This window comes from Trachypithecus francoisi, unplaced genomic scaffold (assembly GCF_009764315.1).
Source record: "Trachypithecus francoisi isolate TF-2019V2 unplaced genomic scaffold, Tfra_2.0 Lachesis_group13, whole genome shotgun sequence".
In the NCBI taxonomy this organism is placed as follows: domain Eukaryota; kingdom Metazoa; phylum Chordata; class Mammalia; order Primates; family Cercopithecidae; genus Trachypithecus; species Trachypithecus francoisi.
In genome coordinates, this window is record NW_022681458.1 from 31,221,201 (window position 1) to 31,235,505 (window position 14,305).

At 36.2% G+C, this 14,305-nt stretch overlaps 1 protein-coding gene across 3 annotated transcripts in view; it reads right to left on the minus strand.

The window, feature by feature from the left end:
- Nucleotides 1-2,531: 2,531 nt before the first annotated feature.
- The window catches only part of UNC80 (unc-80 homolog, NALCN channel complex subunit), a 229,458-nt gene continuing 217,684 nt past the window's right edge, over nt 2,532-14,305 (minus strand). For all 3 annotated transcript variants that reach the window (XM_033230431.1, XM_033230433.1, XM_033230432.1), the window contains 4 exons: nt 7,734-7,815; nt 6,552-6,663; nt 5,723-5,922; nt 2,532-4,657 (listed from right to left, as the gene is read on the minus strand). In XM_033230431.1, the coding sequence (XP_033086322.1) occupies nt 4,391-4,657; nt 5,723-5,922; nt 6,552-6,663; nt 7,734-7,815 (661 nt within the window). In that variant the 3' untranslated portion in view covers nt 2,532-4,390. The remainder of the gene's footprint in view (nt 4,658-5,722; nt 5,923-6,551; nt 6,664-7,733; nt 7,816-14,305) is intronic.

The window sequence follows — 14,305 nt, forward strand, 5'->3', positions numbered from 1 at the left end:
AGATCGCCTATTTTGTCCAATCGTATTTCTACATGGCTGTCCATACTTTGTTGAACCTAAGTATAAAAATGGGTAATCACCCCTGTACCTTTGGGTCTTCATTCTGAAGGCTCCAGTGTCAGGTAAAACTATGATCAAGTAAGTTGTTATGCCTTTTATCCTGTTAATCTTCTTTTTGTCAGTGATGTTCAGGAAACCTTTGGAGGGTGAAGGGGAAGTTTTCTCTTGACCCCTACACCTCTCCAGTGCTCATTCACAAATTGTGATAGGTTTGTGTGCTGTTCACAGTTCAGAAATGGATAAGAGTATCCTGATGCTAAATGTGCCTAGGGTCAGAAAGAGAGACAGAAGTAAAACCACATGAGGGGGAAAAAATGGACTTAGCAAGAGCAATCGTTAAGGGGTCAGAATAGAGCACTTTGTACTCTGTATAAAAGACGGAAGTGGTAACTTGGACCACGTGGTGTTTCTGGCCACGTTGTGAGGACAACCAGACCTTTAACAATCCCACTGGGAAATCTACCAGTTATTCCAGTAGGTCAAAGCCTGGGCAGAGAAGTTTATTTTTATTTTGAAAGGTAGATTTAGAAAGCATGAGTAGAGTAGAGCTCAGTTTGTTGGGAGGGGTGACAGGGAGTGTATTGGAGGTGTCTAACTGGATGGTGACCTCAGGCCAGACTGGGGAGGTTGAGGATGGACAGCAAGGCATTAACAAAGGCACACCCCAGGGATCCAAAATGAACATCTTCCTGAATGAGTCAACCTATTCCCTACATTAAGAAATGAAACAGGCATCTTAAATGTTTTTAGATGTATTTTATTATATGTGCATACCTAAACACAGAAGTCTTAATATCTTTCATAAATATCTTTCATAAACATTTCAGTATTTATTCATATGTATTTTTTCCATGTTCTTTGGTCATTCAATGCTCATAATAGACTTTATAGTTATCTGAGGGAAGTCGGCTGTGTAGTCAATCTTTTGTTTTAACCTATAAAATGGCTAATACAGGATTTTCATCCTGTGGTCACAGTGACTATTCAAAGATTTATGGAGGTAAATTGATCGGTAATCCTAAATGATCATAAAATAATATAAGTAAATTTGTCTTAAGCTTTTCCAAATACATTCTGCCCTCAACTTTTTATTCTCCTGAGTGTCAAACCAAAATTTGCTTCTAAAATGCTGCAGTTGAAACCCACTAAAGTAAAAGAAATGGGACTTTTTACTCCCTAGCAAGACAAGGTCATGGAATTGGAAGTGTGAGGTCATAGGGCAACAGCATGACTTGGTGTGATAGCAGCAAATTCTGGAGACTGCTCTATTAAAGTATCCTTTATAACTTGAGGAAGGATTATTTAATTCATGTTTTGGACTATAATTCTATTCATTTATGACCCTTTCTTCCCTGTATTCTCATCTTCGATACTCTCAGAGGTGGGCAGCAGAGTGGAGAAAGTTCTTTGTTGACTAAAGAAATATAATGCTAAAGAAGAGAAGAGCTATCACCTTGTTTAAGGTACTCTTGGAGGCTTGAAAGAGCAAACCAGTTACTCCCAGCCTGTGCAACAAGCCCTAACCAGATAACTAGTACCACAGATTTTTCCACCAGCACTGCCATGCCCATTTATGCCTTTTGATTTTGACACTGTAGCTCTCAGTGCCTTGTCTTAATGCACTCAATAACTCAGTTTCTTTTTCAGAAAAATGACATAGCTTATCTAATAGAAATCTAGAAGCAGCAAATACTGAAAAATAAAAGTAAAATGTTTTGCTATAGGAGATCCTATATCCAGGATTTAAACTGTTTTAATTGGATCTGAGTCATACTATCATGGATAACACATGGTTTATTCCAAAGTCTCTCAAAAGTTAATTTCAGAAGAAGCAACTTCTTTGTTGAGTCTAATTTTTCTACATGGGAAGTGGGTACCTTTTTTGTTTTTCCTCTGAATAAGATAAATATCATTAAGCATCATGGCTTAAAAGAAATGATCTACTATTACCAACACTGTATTTATCATATGTAGTAATTAGCTTTTAGTCATGTACTTAATAATATTTTGAATATTTATCTTGAACTTTTTTCTAATCTTCCCCAACTTTTTTTTTAATAGTTATTCCTTTCAAACTCCAGGTAACAGTATTCCTGAGAATACATCTTGTGACAGTTTTATGCACATACATATAGATACTTTAGCCATTACACATAAACATTCAACACATTACATTCAACACATTTAAGGGCACCTTAAATGGAACAGATGCACACATCTGCAAAATTTCAGTAGTCCCAGTATGAAAACATTCCTACTCTGTAAGGCCCTGTTTCTCAGAGTGGAGGCTTTTTTGCAAGATACAACATTGCTTAGCTTATTGAAAGTTTCTAATAGACTTCCACACACAAGAGTGAAGGAGTCAGGCTAAAAGGCAGACAGACCAGCATAATCATGTTCAAAACAGCCCGATAGTTTTTAAATACATATAAAGGTATTTATGATACTTGTTGGATATTTAACAATCTTCTTGGAACAAAGCACACACATACATAGAGACGCACAATAGCCCAGACACTTGTAATTACCAAACATAAGGCCTCTAATGCTAATTGAGCAGCATAATTTTTAACAGGTGAAATATATCAGCTTGGAATCATAAAACCACTTAACATTTATATTCCTGCACTTGAGAATTATTTCAGCATTAACTGTAAATAACATGAAAATATTGTAAAACATAAAAGAGGTCATTTACTGCCTCCATTTTCTGAATTGTTAGATTTGAAATTTTTAGTTTTGTTCTTGTATCTTTAACTCATGGATATCTTTCATTCTCTTACTGAATAGGACCATAACCCCAAATTATATTTGAAATTATAAACCACAATATAAACAATGCCTATTTAATAAGCAATTCTAACAAAAAATAATTTTCCTTTATGATTAAGGTGGGTTTAGTAGGTATCTTCTTTATATACGTATACATTTCACAGCCAACACAAAGTTTAAGCATACAGAATGTGTTTTAAATTCATTGCAGGGTAATCAAAGTCTATATTTAACTTCATCTTGAGGACTAAAACACATACACACACGCACGCACACATACACCACCATACCAATTTAAGTATGTATATGAGTTTGTATATGCTTAGTTGTTAGGTAACAGTTTTTTAATGTAAACTGCTAAAATTTTGAAATTCAATTGTGAACCACATGATGCACAGCCCTGCTATAGGATCAGTAACACACTAGGTGTTGGCCTCACAAGCCTTCTAAGTGTTACACTTTTCTTGAAGTAACTGAACTTCAAGTTAAAGGCCTATTTGTAAAATATATAAACTGGAGGTGTCTATGAAGAAATTGCTTACTTTATACGTTTTTCCTTATAAATGTAGATGTTCCAAGTATCATAAGAATATTGTTTCTATTAAGAAAATGTTATTTTATTAAACCGATTCTAACAACACTAACCTTAATATTTGAAAATATGCCCTCCAGGGCAGGCACAGGATACTGTAAGGAAAAGTATTACTAATCACATTTTCCAGTATCTTCTAATCTTGGTATTGATGTAGTCAGGGCTAGGAATAGGAATACCATCTCTTTTAAGTGATTATATTTACATTTGGTTTTTATAATTGTATAGGCTGTTCAGGTTCTTAATTCAGAATTATTTCTGATGATTTCTAGAATATTCTCTAATATTCTAATGTGATGTATTATGAAATGGGATGATCTTATGCCATTTGCATTTTGATTTACAACAGGCAATGAAAATGGTAGTTGAAAAATAAATATCTAAAAGTCCACAGCTCTCTATATAGTATTTTTTTCTTCATCTAAATGGCTGTATTGTTAATCAAAACAAAAATGGCTGCAGGCTTATTTGTTATTTAGTCTCCCCAAAGTAATATTTTTCTTATTTTTTAATGTAAATTGCTACTTATATAGCCAACCTGAATTAATATTTTTAAAACTATAAAAATAAATATTTGCATGAGATGTATGTGAGTAATCTCAAAAAATTGCATTCTATTTTTAGATCCTATTATTAATATTTCTCTGAAAGCAGTGCTGAATAGTATATATTTTTAACTGCTGAAGGCTTCTTGAATCATAAACAATGTACAGTGAAATGGCTCTTTCCCCTTATTCCTCCCTGGTTTTATGATTTTTGCACAACTAAATCCTTTTAGCCATTGACTTTTAAGATGTTTATGAAACATTATGTGTATTGGCAGCAAAACCTATTCAGATTTGTGCCACCCATTAAAAGTAAAGTGCTATTTTGTAATTAATCTTTTTCAAGCAAAAGTATTGAACTTGTAGTAGAGAGATCACTTTCATGTCTTCTCTATACCTGCAGAGCTTACAAGATACAGAATTAAACATGAGACTCATCTAAGACTGCATCCGTTTTCCCCAGCTCAGTGGGAGTAAAGGTGAACTGGCTAGACAGTAGTGGGTTCTCCATGCCATTTTCCTCACTGATGTGAAGGACAGTGTCTCCATGCTGTAGGAGGCTGGATGTCTCGAGGCCTGTGAAGTCATCAGGGTCAGAGAGTTGGGTAGAGAGTGGACTGTGTGCAGTAGCACCTTGCGCTTCTGTGTCCTCCTTCTTTTCTCCTCCTTCAGTGGGGAAGTTCTCACTCTGTGATCGAAAGAATCATAACATTATGGAAAGATAGGATGGGTACCAGAGAAGAACATCAAAAAATGTTGTTGTCTAGTGGTAATGGGAAAAGGAATCAGATGGCTAGTCCCAGTTCCAGCCTTTGTAATAGGTAGGATATTATGTAAGCCCTTCCATCTTTTTAACCCTCAGTTTTTGAACCTGGAACATGAACACAATTTTTTGTCTTGCTTATCTTGTAGACTGTGAGGATCAAATGAGATAATAAAGCTTAGTGTTAAAATGTTTTCTAACCATTAAAGACTATACAATGTATACAGTAACAATGTCCTTTAGTTTTCCTTAAATATCACACGAGAAGAATGTAAAAGTCTAAGAATTCATTTATAAAAATGAAAAGAAAAAATATACCAAAACAAGAAAAATATCAGCGGGAAAAATAGCAAAACAATGAGGAAAAAGATTAAAATGAAAAGTTCCTTTCATCTTATAGGACATAGAGGTTCTATATTTAAAGGCTTTATCTAAACTGGTAACTTTATTTTTTTTAATTGAACTATCTTTCAGCTATCCTTTATCTGAAATGCTTGGAACCACAAGTGCTTTGGATTCTGATTTTGGAATATTTGCATTATATACTTACCTGGTTGAGCATCCTTAATCCAAAAATCTGAAATCCAAAATGCTCCAATAAGCATTTTCTTCGAGCATGAACTTCGAATGTTATATCAGCACTTAAAAAGTTTCAAATTTTGGAGCATTTCAGGTTTCAGATTTTTGTATTATGGATGCTCAACCTGTATAAACTTGTTGTAAATAGCTGTTTTAGCTGCAAAGTATTTTCTCTTAGGTTTTTCATTAAGTAAAAATACCAAGGCTTTCCTTGGTCCTTCTTAAGTAGATATATTCCTGGCTACACTTTATATAGATTTTCTCTTTCATGATGGCAAGAGCAGTATCTGTTTGGATAACAAAGCATTGCAGACCTGGACTTAATTATATGGAATAAATGTGCATATCCAAGTGGCTGCTAGAAGTAAGTACACAGGGAGCAAGCCTTGCCTGTTCCTCTAGTGCCCTCACCTGCTTGGGAGACAGGCTGTGGAGATCCGCAACAACTATGGCGGGAGAAGATGTAAGGACTGGTTCGTCCATTGCTTCTGGTTTCCTAGATGGGGCTGGGCTGCAGCCCTGTAGTTGGCCTGTTGCAGGAAGTGCATCTGTTGGGGCAGCTGCTGGCTCTGGCTGAGCTTCAATGAAGGTCACAGATCGTTTCTGATCCGCTGCAGGTATAAGTGAAACAGTAAATTGGGGAGAAGGTGGCAGAAATGAACTGTCAATGCTTAACAGTTGATTGTAACCAGTGTTTCCTGGGGATTTTTTTTTTAAATAAAAACATTGCTGGTTTATTAATAAATGAGAGCATGTTTGAACATTTTGCGCATGTTTGATTTTATCTTCTTACAAAGAGTAAGACTTAGGTAGAAAAAACATTTTCACATAAATGGCCTAAAATAACATTTGTATAGAGCGTTAGTTGAAGTTGATCATTCCTCATAACAACAGCCAACAGTCCCTATTATTCATCATAGCTTTACCTTTAATGACACATATAGCAAGCCCAGTTCTTGGCTTCAGTAAAGAAACCACATCCTTTTATAGTCAAATTTCCTAGTATCAATGGTTTACCTTGGGCTCTTTCATTTTTTCTAGGTTCATGGGGTAGAGACAGGGATTGGGGATGGCAAGAAGAAAAAAAAGACACTACAGTTTTCTGGGAAACTCCTTCCCTTATGTTAGCACCTCCCAAAGGTGTGCTTATCTCCATCAGCTTGGTTTTTGTAAGCCTTCCTGGCTGAGTTGCATGGCATCATGTCAATGGTATAGTCAGAAGGGACACAGGAGGCCTCACCAGACGGCTTCGTTTTAGGTTGAATGCTCCTGCGAGTGGTTGACAGCCGAGCCCCATGGCGATTTCTGGGTTCAGTCTGAGTTTTCTGACGTGACAGTAGAGGACGTCTTAGCTAAAGAGAATAGGCAGAATAAAACTTACAAGAGGGTCTAACGACTTAGGAGGAAATTGTTTGTTTATTTATATGTTTCTGTGAATTCTTATGGTTGTTCCTTATATTTATAGCTGATAAATTTATTTCTGCATATTTAACTATAAGTATTTTCTTCTGACATCCCCTTTAGCTAGTTCATCTCCCAATTATTACTCCTTTATATATGCCAAGAACATTGACTAACACAATTTAGATCATAAACTTGAGAATTTCAGTAATTTTAGGATGCAAAATGAGTAACTATTGCTTACTGATTAACCTTTGCTCATTGCTCATTTAAAACTTATAGTTGAACATATGCTTTCAAAGGGGAGGTTTATTTTTAAAACCTCAGATGCTGGCCAAGTGCCTGGTACCTCAATCAATAATGGGAAGCTCCTGTGGAAGCAACAGTGATAAGCCGCTTTCAGATTTTTATTTAGCAAGTGATGTAAAAGAACTCCATCTAAGGAAATCTGTAAAGATGATCTTTACTTCAGTTTGCTTTAAATTAAATAATCTTGAAATGAGAAAGAAAGGACTTGTTTTTCTTTGCCTTTATGCAGAAACAGGCCTTAACTGTATAACAAATCTTCCTCTATCAGTAAGTTTGGCTGGTAAAGAAGGTTTCTGGGTAAGGAACAAACAGAATTATAGCCCCACTTACTTAACCACATAATCAGCTTTGCTAATGAGAACATTCAGAGCTAAAAGAGAAGATGGAAACACTTGGCTTGCCTAAGTACTTACCACGTTTTAAAGTTGCTCTGTGCTGCTTATTTTCGGTAGGGTGAATGCAAAATGTAAATTTTTTTAAAAAATACATTGTTTTATTTAGTTAGTTAGTTTTTAAGAGACAGAGTCTTACTATGTTGCCCAGGCTGGACTCTAACCCCTGGGCTCAAGCAATCCTCCCACATCAGCCTCCCCAGTAACTGGGATTCTGGGCACACCCAGCAGCAAAATATCTTAATATAAATGGACATTAAAAATCACACAGAGCTTCCAATTCATAGGATGGTTCTCTTGTGCTTTAAGGGTCTACTTACCTGCCTCAGGCCCCTCTTCCTCCCCAGCGGCTGCTGAACGAGGAGGTTCTGTTGACCAGGTTCACTCTGTATACTTGCCACCCTGCCAAGCATCAACAGTGTTAGTGTACCCCAGAGAGAGTACAGGAGACCGTCCTCTGGTGGGTGTTAGCCAAAACCACTTGTATGATACAGTCACTTCAAAGATACCATTATCTTTGAAGGATGGTTGGGAGAGTCCCTGGGATGGGCGTTTTCAAAGGTTTGGGAGGGAGGACAAGGCCTGTAGCCCCAAGCTGCCAAAATTGAGATTCTGTTTTCAATCACTGATGCCATATCTATCATTCAGAAAACATTGGTTTGATCACACCCCTGGTTTGGAAGCCACCAAAAGGTATAAGATGTCATATTCTAATCTCAATTTTTTTTTCCAAGGGGAAGGGAAACGGTGGTGACAAACAAACACAAACAACTCTATCACATGGATGGGAACACCTTTTTAAAATTTCAATTTAAATGAAAATAAGATGGACAAATATCGAACACATCAGACACAGAATTTATTTGGGTGAAGGGGCACATTCAACACATGTTTGCAGCCTGAAGTCTCTGTGACTACCGAGTAAATGAATGGTCACATGTGTAAACAAATTTTTTTAAAAATGGTTTTAGATTTAAAAGGCTGGCAAAGTATAGCTATAGTTAAGCTATCATTACAACTCAGGAGCTTTAACATCGAGTAACTGCACTCAAACATACCATGCAGTTTATAAAAGCAACAACCTGCTCCCCCCAAATTTACTGTGTATGTGTGTCTTTTGTATGCAAAAATGACAGGAAATAGTTGCTATTTTAGTGCTGAGTGAAGCTGAAAATACTGACATGGGCCCATGGTCCTTTTTCATTCTGCATGCATGTATAAAAGTATTTATCGTGGGAGTGGGGGTGAAGAAAAGAAGTATCCTGTGCCCCAGAGAATATTACAATTCTGTGGATGATGCCAATGTGATTCTTTGGTTAATGGTTAATTAATTTCTGCTTTGCCTTTGCAAAAGGAGACTCGTCTACAGATAGTTCGTAAGAGTATAATATTCCACAGAGGAATCCAGAGTCAGCAACTGTCCAGGGAAAAGAAAGACTATATCTGTTCATTTCCATTTTTTTTTTTTAAAGAGCTACTTAAATACCCAGCTGCAGTAGTAAGGAGAGAAATTGGTGGCAAGACAGGCAATCAGATGTTTCCCCTTTTGTGTTAATAATTGGTTAATCATCACAAAGTTGACACAGTCACATTTGTCATTTTTTAAAAGTCTTACGTTTCCACTAAAAAATCAATGTGATTCCCAAATAGGGTTTATCACAGTTTTTATGAAATAAGGATGTAATTACACCATTTGGGGTTCACCATAACAAAATTCATAAAGGGTACCAAAACAGGTGCTTTTTAAACTTTCTCGTTCTCCTGAATGTCAACTTCAAAAAGATCAATGTGCATTATCCTTACACATATATAATGTTGAAACAGATATGACCTTTCCATGAAGATAGAAAATTACCCCAGAGGAACAATGCAATAAATTCTGATAAACAATCCAGACTAAGTTGCTGGCATATTTGAAATGACATCTCCTTATTAATTATACACGTTATCGTGTCTGTTAAGTTGGAAAGTGTATTCAATAACCATATGCACAAAAGTAGAAACAAGTTTCTCCTAATACTAAGCAAAGCTTTCATTGGAATGGATTCTTCATTGACATCTAAATGTTACCTCAGTTCCCTTGGCCATTAAGAGGAGGTTAATACTTACCAACTACCTCCCATTAAGGTAGAGAAAAGAAGTTAGTTGATGTACAATGGTGTGAACATGAAAAGTGATGTACATAGCATGCTTTCTTGTTTTACATTTGATGTTGTAATGAGTTTATTGCTTCTAGAATACTAAAAGGAAGCAGGTAATAAAATGTTTTGAAAATAATAGGGCAGAGAAAATGAAATCGAGGCAGTCCACTTGTCTCATTTTTATTCAGGAATCTGTGATTGTGAGAAAAAAATGGTGTAAGAAAAGAAAAGAAATTCACGTTACTTAGGGAGTGTTAAATGTCAAAACATAATGGTAATTTCATGATGATTATTCCAGGAGAGGATCATAAGCACTGAAATTTTCTCTATGGATAGAGAGGCTTATATCTAAGAGATGTATCAAGTTTATAGCTTTAGTATTTAGCTGTTCTGTAAATGACATAGCATTTCATCATGGAATGCACCCATCAAAGATGAAATTACAAAATATATCCTTGGAAATATCCCAGCTTATGAATTATACTCACTCTAAAAATGTGATTGCTAACATGTTTATATTTAGAATACTGAAGGCTGGCTTAACTCTGTACAGTTAGGAATAAGCATCCAAAAAAGTTCACAATGATAATTTATACAGATCATGTTTCTTTTTCTGGGGTTTATATCAAATTGAATTTGCATATAAAAAGTTTCAATTTAGCTTCTCTCCACATCATGTAATATTTCAGTCATCTGCAGGATTTGTGATATATGACTATAAGATGTGCAATACTAGAATGAACCAGGAGAAGACTAAGGGGTTTTCACTAAGCACCTCTCTATGTTATGTCCAATTTTTATTTAAATTGTTTGAAACAGTCCCATCATAGTCCCTACCTACTACAACTGCAGTAATCAAAATTATTTTTCCCTTTAGGGAAATACAAGGTTTTTTGTTTTTTTGGTTTTTTTTTGAGACGGAGTCTCATTCTGCCACCCAGGCTGGAGTGGAGTGGCGCGATCTCGGCTCACTGCATGCTCCGCCTCCCGGGTTCACGCCATTCTCCTGCCTCAGCCTCCCCAGTAGCTGGGACTACAGGCGCCCGCCACTACGCCCGGCTAATTTTTTTTGTATTTTTGGTAGAGACGGGGTTTCACTGTGTTAGCCAGGATGGTCTCGATCTCCTGACCTCGTGATCCGCCCGCCTCGGCCTCCCAAAGTGCTGGGATTACAGGCGTGAGCAACCGCGCCCGGCCTTAGGGAAATACAATGTTATATTTGATAATCAAATTCTAAAATATTATATTGTATTTTATGGTCACAAAATATCATACTCCAATAGACAACTGAATCCTTTCAGATACGTGAAATATTTATTTCAGGCTCTGAAAAGTTGAGACTATCTGCCGAAATATGCCAGACTAGTGGGACAACTTCTTAAAACTGTCCAACAGAGAAAACTGGTTTTCTAAATTTTTCTTTTTTTTTTTTGAAACAGAGTCTTGCTCTGTTGCCCCGGCTGGAGTGCAGTGGTGCTATCTTGGCTCACTGCATCTTCCACCTCCTGCATTCAAGCAATTTTCATGCCTCAGCCTCCTAAGAAGCTGAGATTACAGACGTGTGCTACCACACCGAATGTTTTTTTTTTTTTTTTTGGTATTTTTAGTAGAGACAGGGTTTCACCATGTTGCCCAGGCTGGTCTCAAACTCCTGGCCTCAAGCAATCTGCCTGCCTCGGCCTCCCAAAGTGCTGGAATTACAGGCATAAGCCATGGTGCCCAGCCAGGTTTCCTAAAATTTGTAATCTTGGGAATGAGATATGACTGATTTCCACAGTTTTGGCCAGGTAATAGGGTGGAACAATAAGGATATAAGCAAGTAAAGTTTTCTAAATCGAAGCTAACATCTTACAATATATTTAGGAGTAAATAATATCTTATATTTTTGAGTCAATGAAAAATATCACTATGGCAAACCATATAATCTAGGTCTTAGAGAAGTAAATGCAACTGGGGTTCAGCAGAACTGTTGTGACCAATATTATCTACAAAAACCAAAAGCATCTTTTTTGAAATGCAAGGAAGTAATTGATAAGCTAGGGAAATTCAGAGAATGTTAGGAAGACAATTCTGACATAGATGACCTCTTCTCTCCTATATCAGTATAATGCCCTGGATTGCAGTATATAAATATGTATGCTTCTCCTAATGGAATATATACCTAATACTATGGAGGTATATAGTGCATAAAGGATATACTTTATAAAATATATCCTTTATGCACTATATACACTTTATCCTTTATAAAGGATATATTTTATAAAGTATATCCTTTATGCACTATATACACTTTATCCTTTATAAAGGATGCACTTTATAAATAAGGTATAAAGGATAGGTAAACAAGAGCCATTCACTAAGGCAATAAAAATTCATATCACTCATTTCAAAATTATAAAAAAATTATAGATTGAAATATAGTTCCCATAAATTAAAAATTTAAGTAGAAGCACTAGGTGAGACCAGCACATGGAAAATTGAATTCATATTTTCATTGCTTTTATCTGTGCTTTTGGTTTCAATTTTAACATGGTTAGAGAAATTTAGAGGTGGCACAAAAGACATGCAGCATCATCGTTTACCCTGAGTGATTGCCTTGTGACAGGAATGCATGAAGCCAGCCCTTCATGGGAGCAATAAGGCATCTGTAGAGAGCAGGGAAATACACAGTAAAATAAATCCTACTCCCCCTTTTCTCAATAAAAGATTATTGTTTAAAATTTACTTAACCTCAGCAACATCTGAGAAACTGTATCTTAAGTGCCACATAATTTAGAGATTACAGGCTAAAACCACATTGAAAGAGGGAATAATCTGGATCTTAGATATACTGTGAGAACTGATTTAGCAATGGCAAAGTAGATATCTGTGTATCACAACACATTTTCCTAGTCATTAATTCTCAGCTACTTAAAAAGGTTTTTTTTGTTTGTTTGTTTGTTTGGTTTTTTGTACTTTAAGAGTTCTTGCCAAGTTTTTATGCTTCGAAAGTGTGTATAATCATGAGATGGGTTCCACTATAGAGGTTATTTTTCTTTCTTTTCACCTAGACTACATAGTCTTGTTTAAACGTTTTTATTTTTCACTGTGATTAAAAGTATCCTTGCAAAATCAAATAGCATTATAACCTTTTTTTTTTTTTAATTAAGAGTTGACTGTCAATTCCTGCCTTTCAAAATGTTCTAACATGTCTAACCAAAATCTAATTCTTTGCTGTAAACATCTGGCCATAAGTTCTTGAATAGCCTCTGTATGTCTCTATTCTTCTGGAGAGAAAACATGTCCATGGATATGTGTGTATGTTTCACGGTAGAGACAGAGAAGGAACATCTACAGTGAATTTCTGTATCTCTAAGAGCAACACTCTCTAGAGAAGAGAATTCTCCCATGTAATATTATTTCAGTTTATTAATTTCCAATACAAAGAATCTTTTCTGCAGAGCATAGTGTTTCTAATGGGCTATTTCTGGGGATGAATCTAAAAGAAACCAGTTGGTACATTAAAAAAAAAAATCCTAGAAGCAATTTTCGAAAGGTATGGAAAATTTTTATTGATTTCCACCTATTTATCAGGTTATCTAGGTCTCTTCCTCATTTAGCCCACTCCATCCAACTTACCCCTTTTATCTAAAACAAATGTACTTTCAAAACCAAATTCTCATGCAAGTTTGGTAAAATGTTGTAAGAGGGTGAGAGCAGCAGAGTTTATTATTTTCCTGATATTCTCTAAGCTTTAAGGCCAGATTTTCATTAGGACTACTTTGGGTGTATTTTAGGTCCTCAGTGTTGGAGTGTATGCTAAGCGTAATTACGTGGTTAATGCCTTACTACTTCAGGATTTTAAGAGTCTGCAGCTTAAAGGAAGTTCATGACAAAAATAAGAAAATCTGGAAGTAAAAGTATATCTCCTATTTTATAAACCAACCTCCTAGTAAATGCCAAAAGTTCCTCTCCTCCAAAGAGAACCTGGTGACATGATGTAGTTCAAGAGATACAATTTACAGGGTATGGCAAAAGTGGATGTGCTACTGGTTGGTAGAAAGCCTCTGTGCTACTAGAATTATTTCAGAAGCCAAAGTGAATGCCTCATCTTCCCATTTCTTAATGACCACAACTGGGTCTGGGTGACTCACACCCAGAACTAAAACACAATGGTCACAGAAAACAATGGATCAACAGTGGATGATGTAAGACAGTCATCAAAGTACTACCATGACTGACTAATTCAGTTGTAGACAAATCAATAGCTTCGGCTCTGAACCAGTCTCACCTAGCAAAAACTTTGTGTTTATTTCCATTGACACTGGAACCAGGACACACTGAATTGGTTTAGAAAACTACAAATAGGTCCTTTGAAACCTGAGCCTACCAGAGAGGGCCAAATACTTGGGAGAGTTCATAAAAATAATCTCAAACTCCTGCCTTCTTTCACCAACCCTGTACTAGTCCTTACTCATCAAGAATAGAATTTGGCCTAATTAGAAAAGCCCCAGCACAAAGCTAGCTAAGCGTAAGTCTGATTTAATACTCTCTACTCTCAGTAGGACACTGAAATTGTCTTCTAATCAAGGTTCCCATCCCACATGTAATTTTAAACATTAAATACCTGCTTTCTTTGAAAGCAATGACCATCCTTGCTAGACTTGGTTCAGATCTCTTCCAACACCGTGAACAAAAAAGGGAAGTCCTCTTGAGGACTGTTTTGTTTCTCAACTTCCTCCTTGCCCCCAAAGCTCCTGCTAATGGAATTA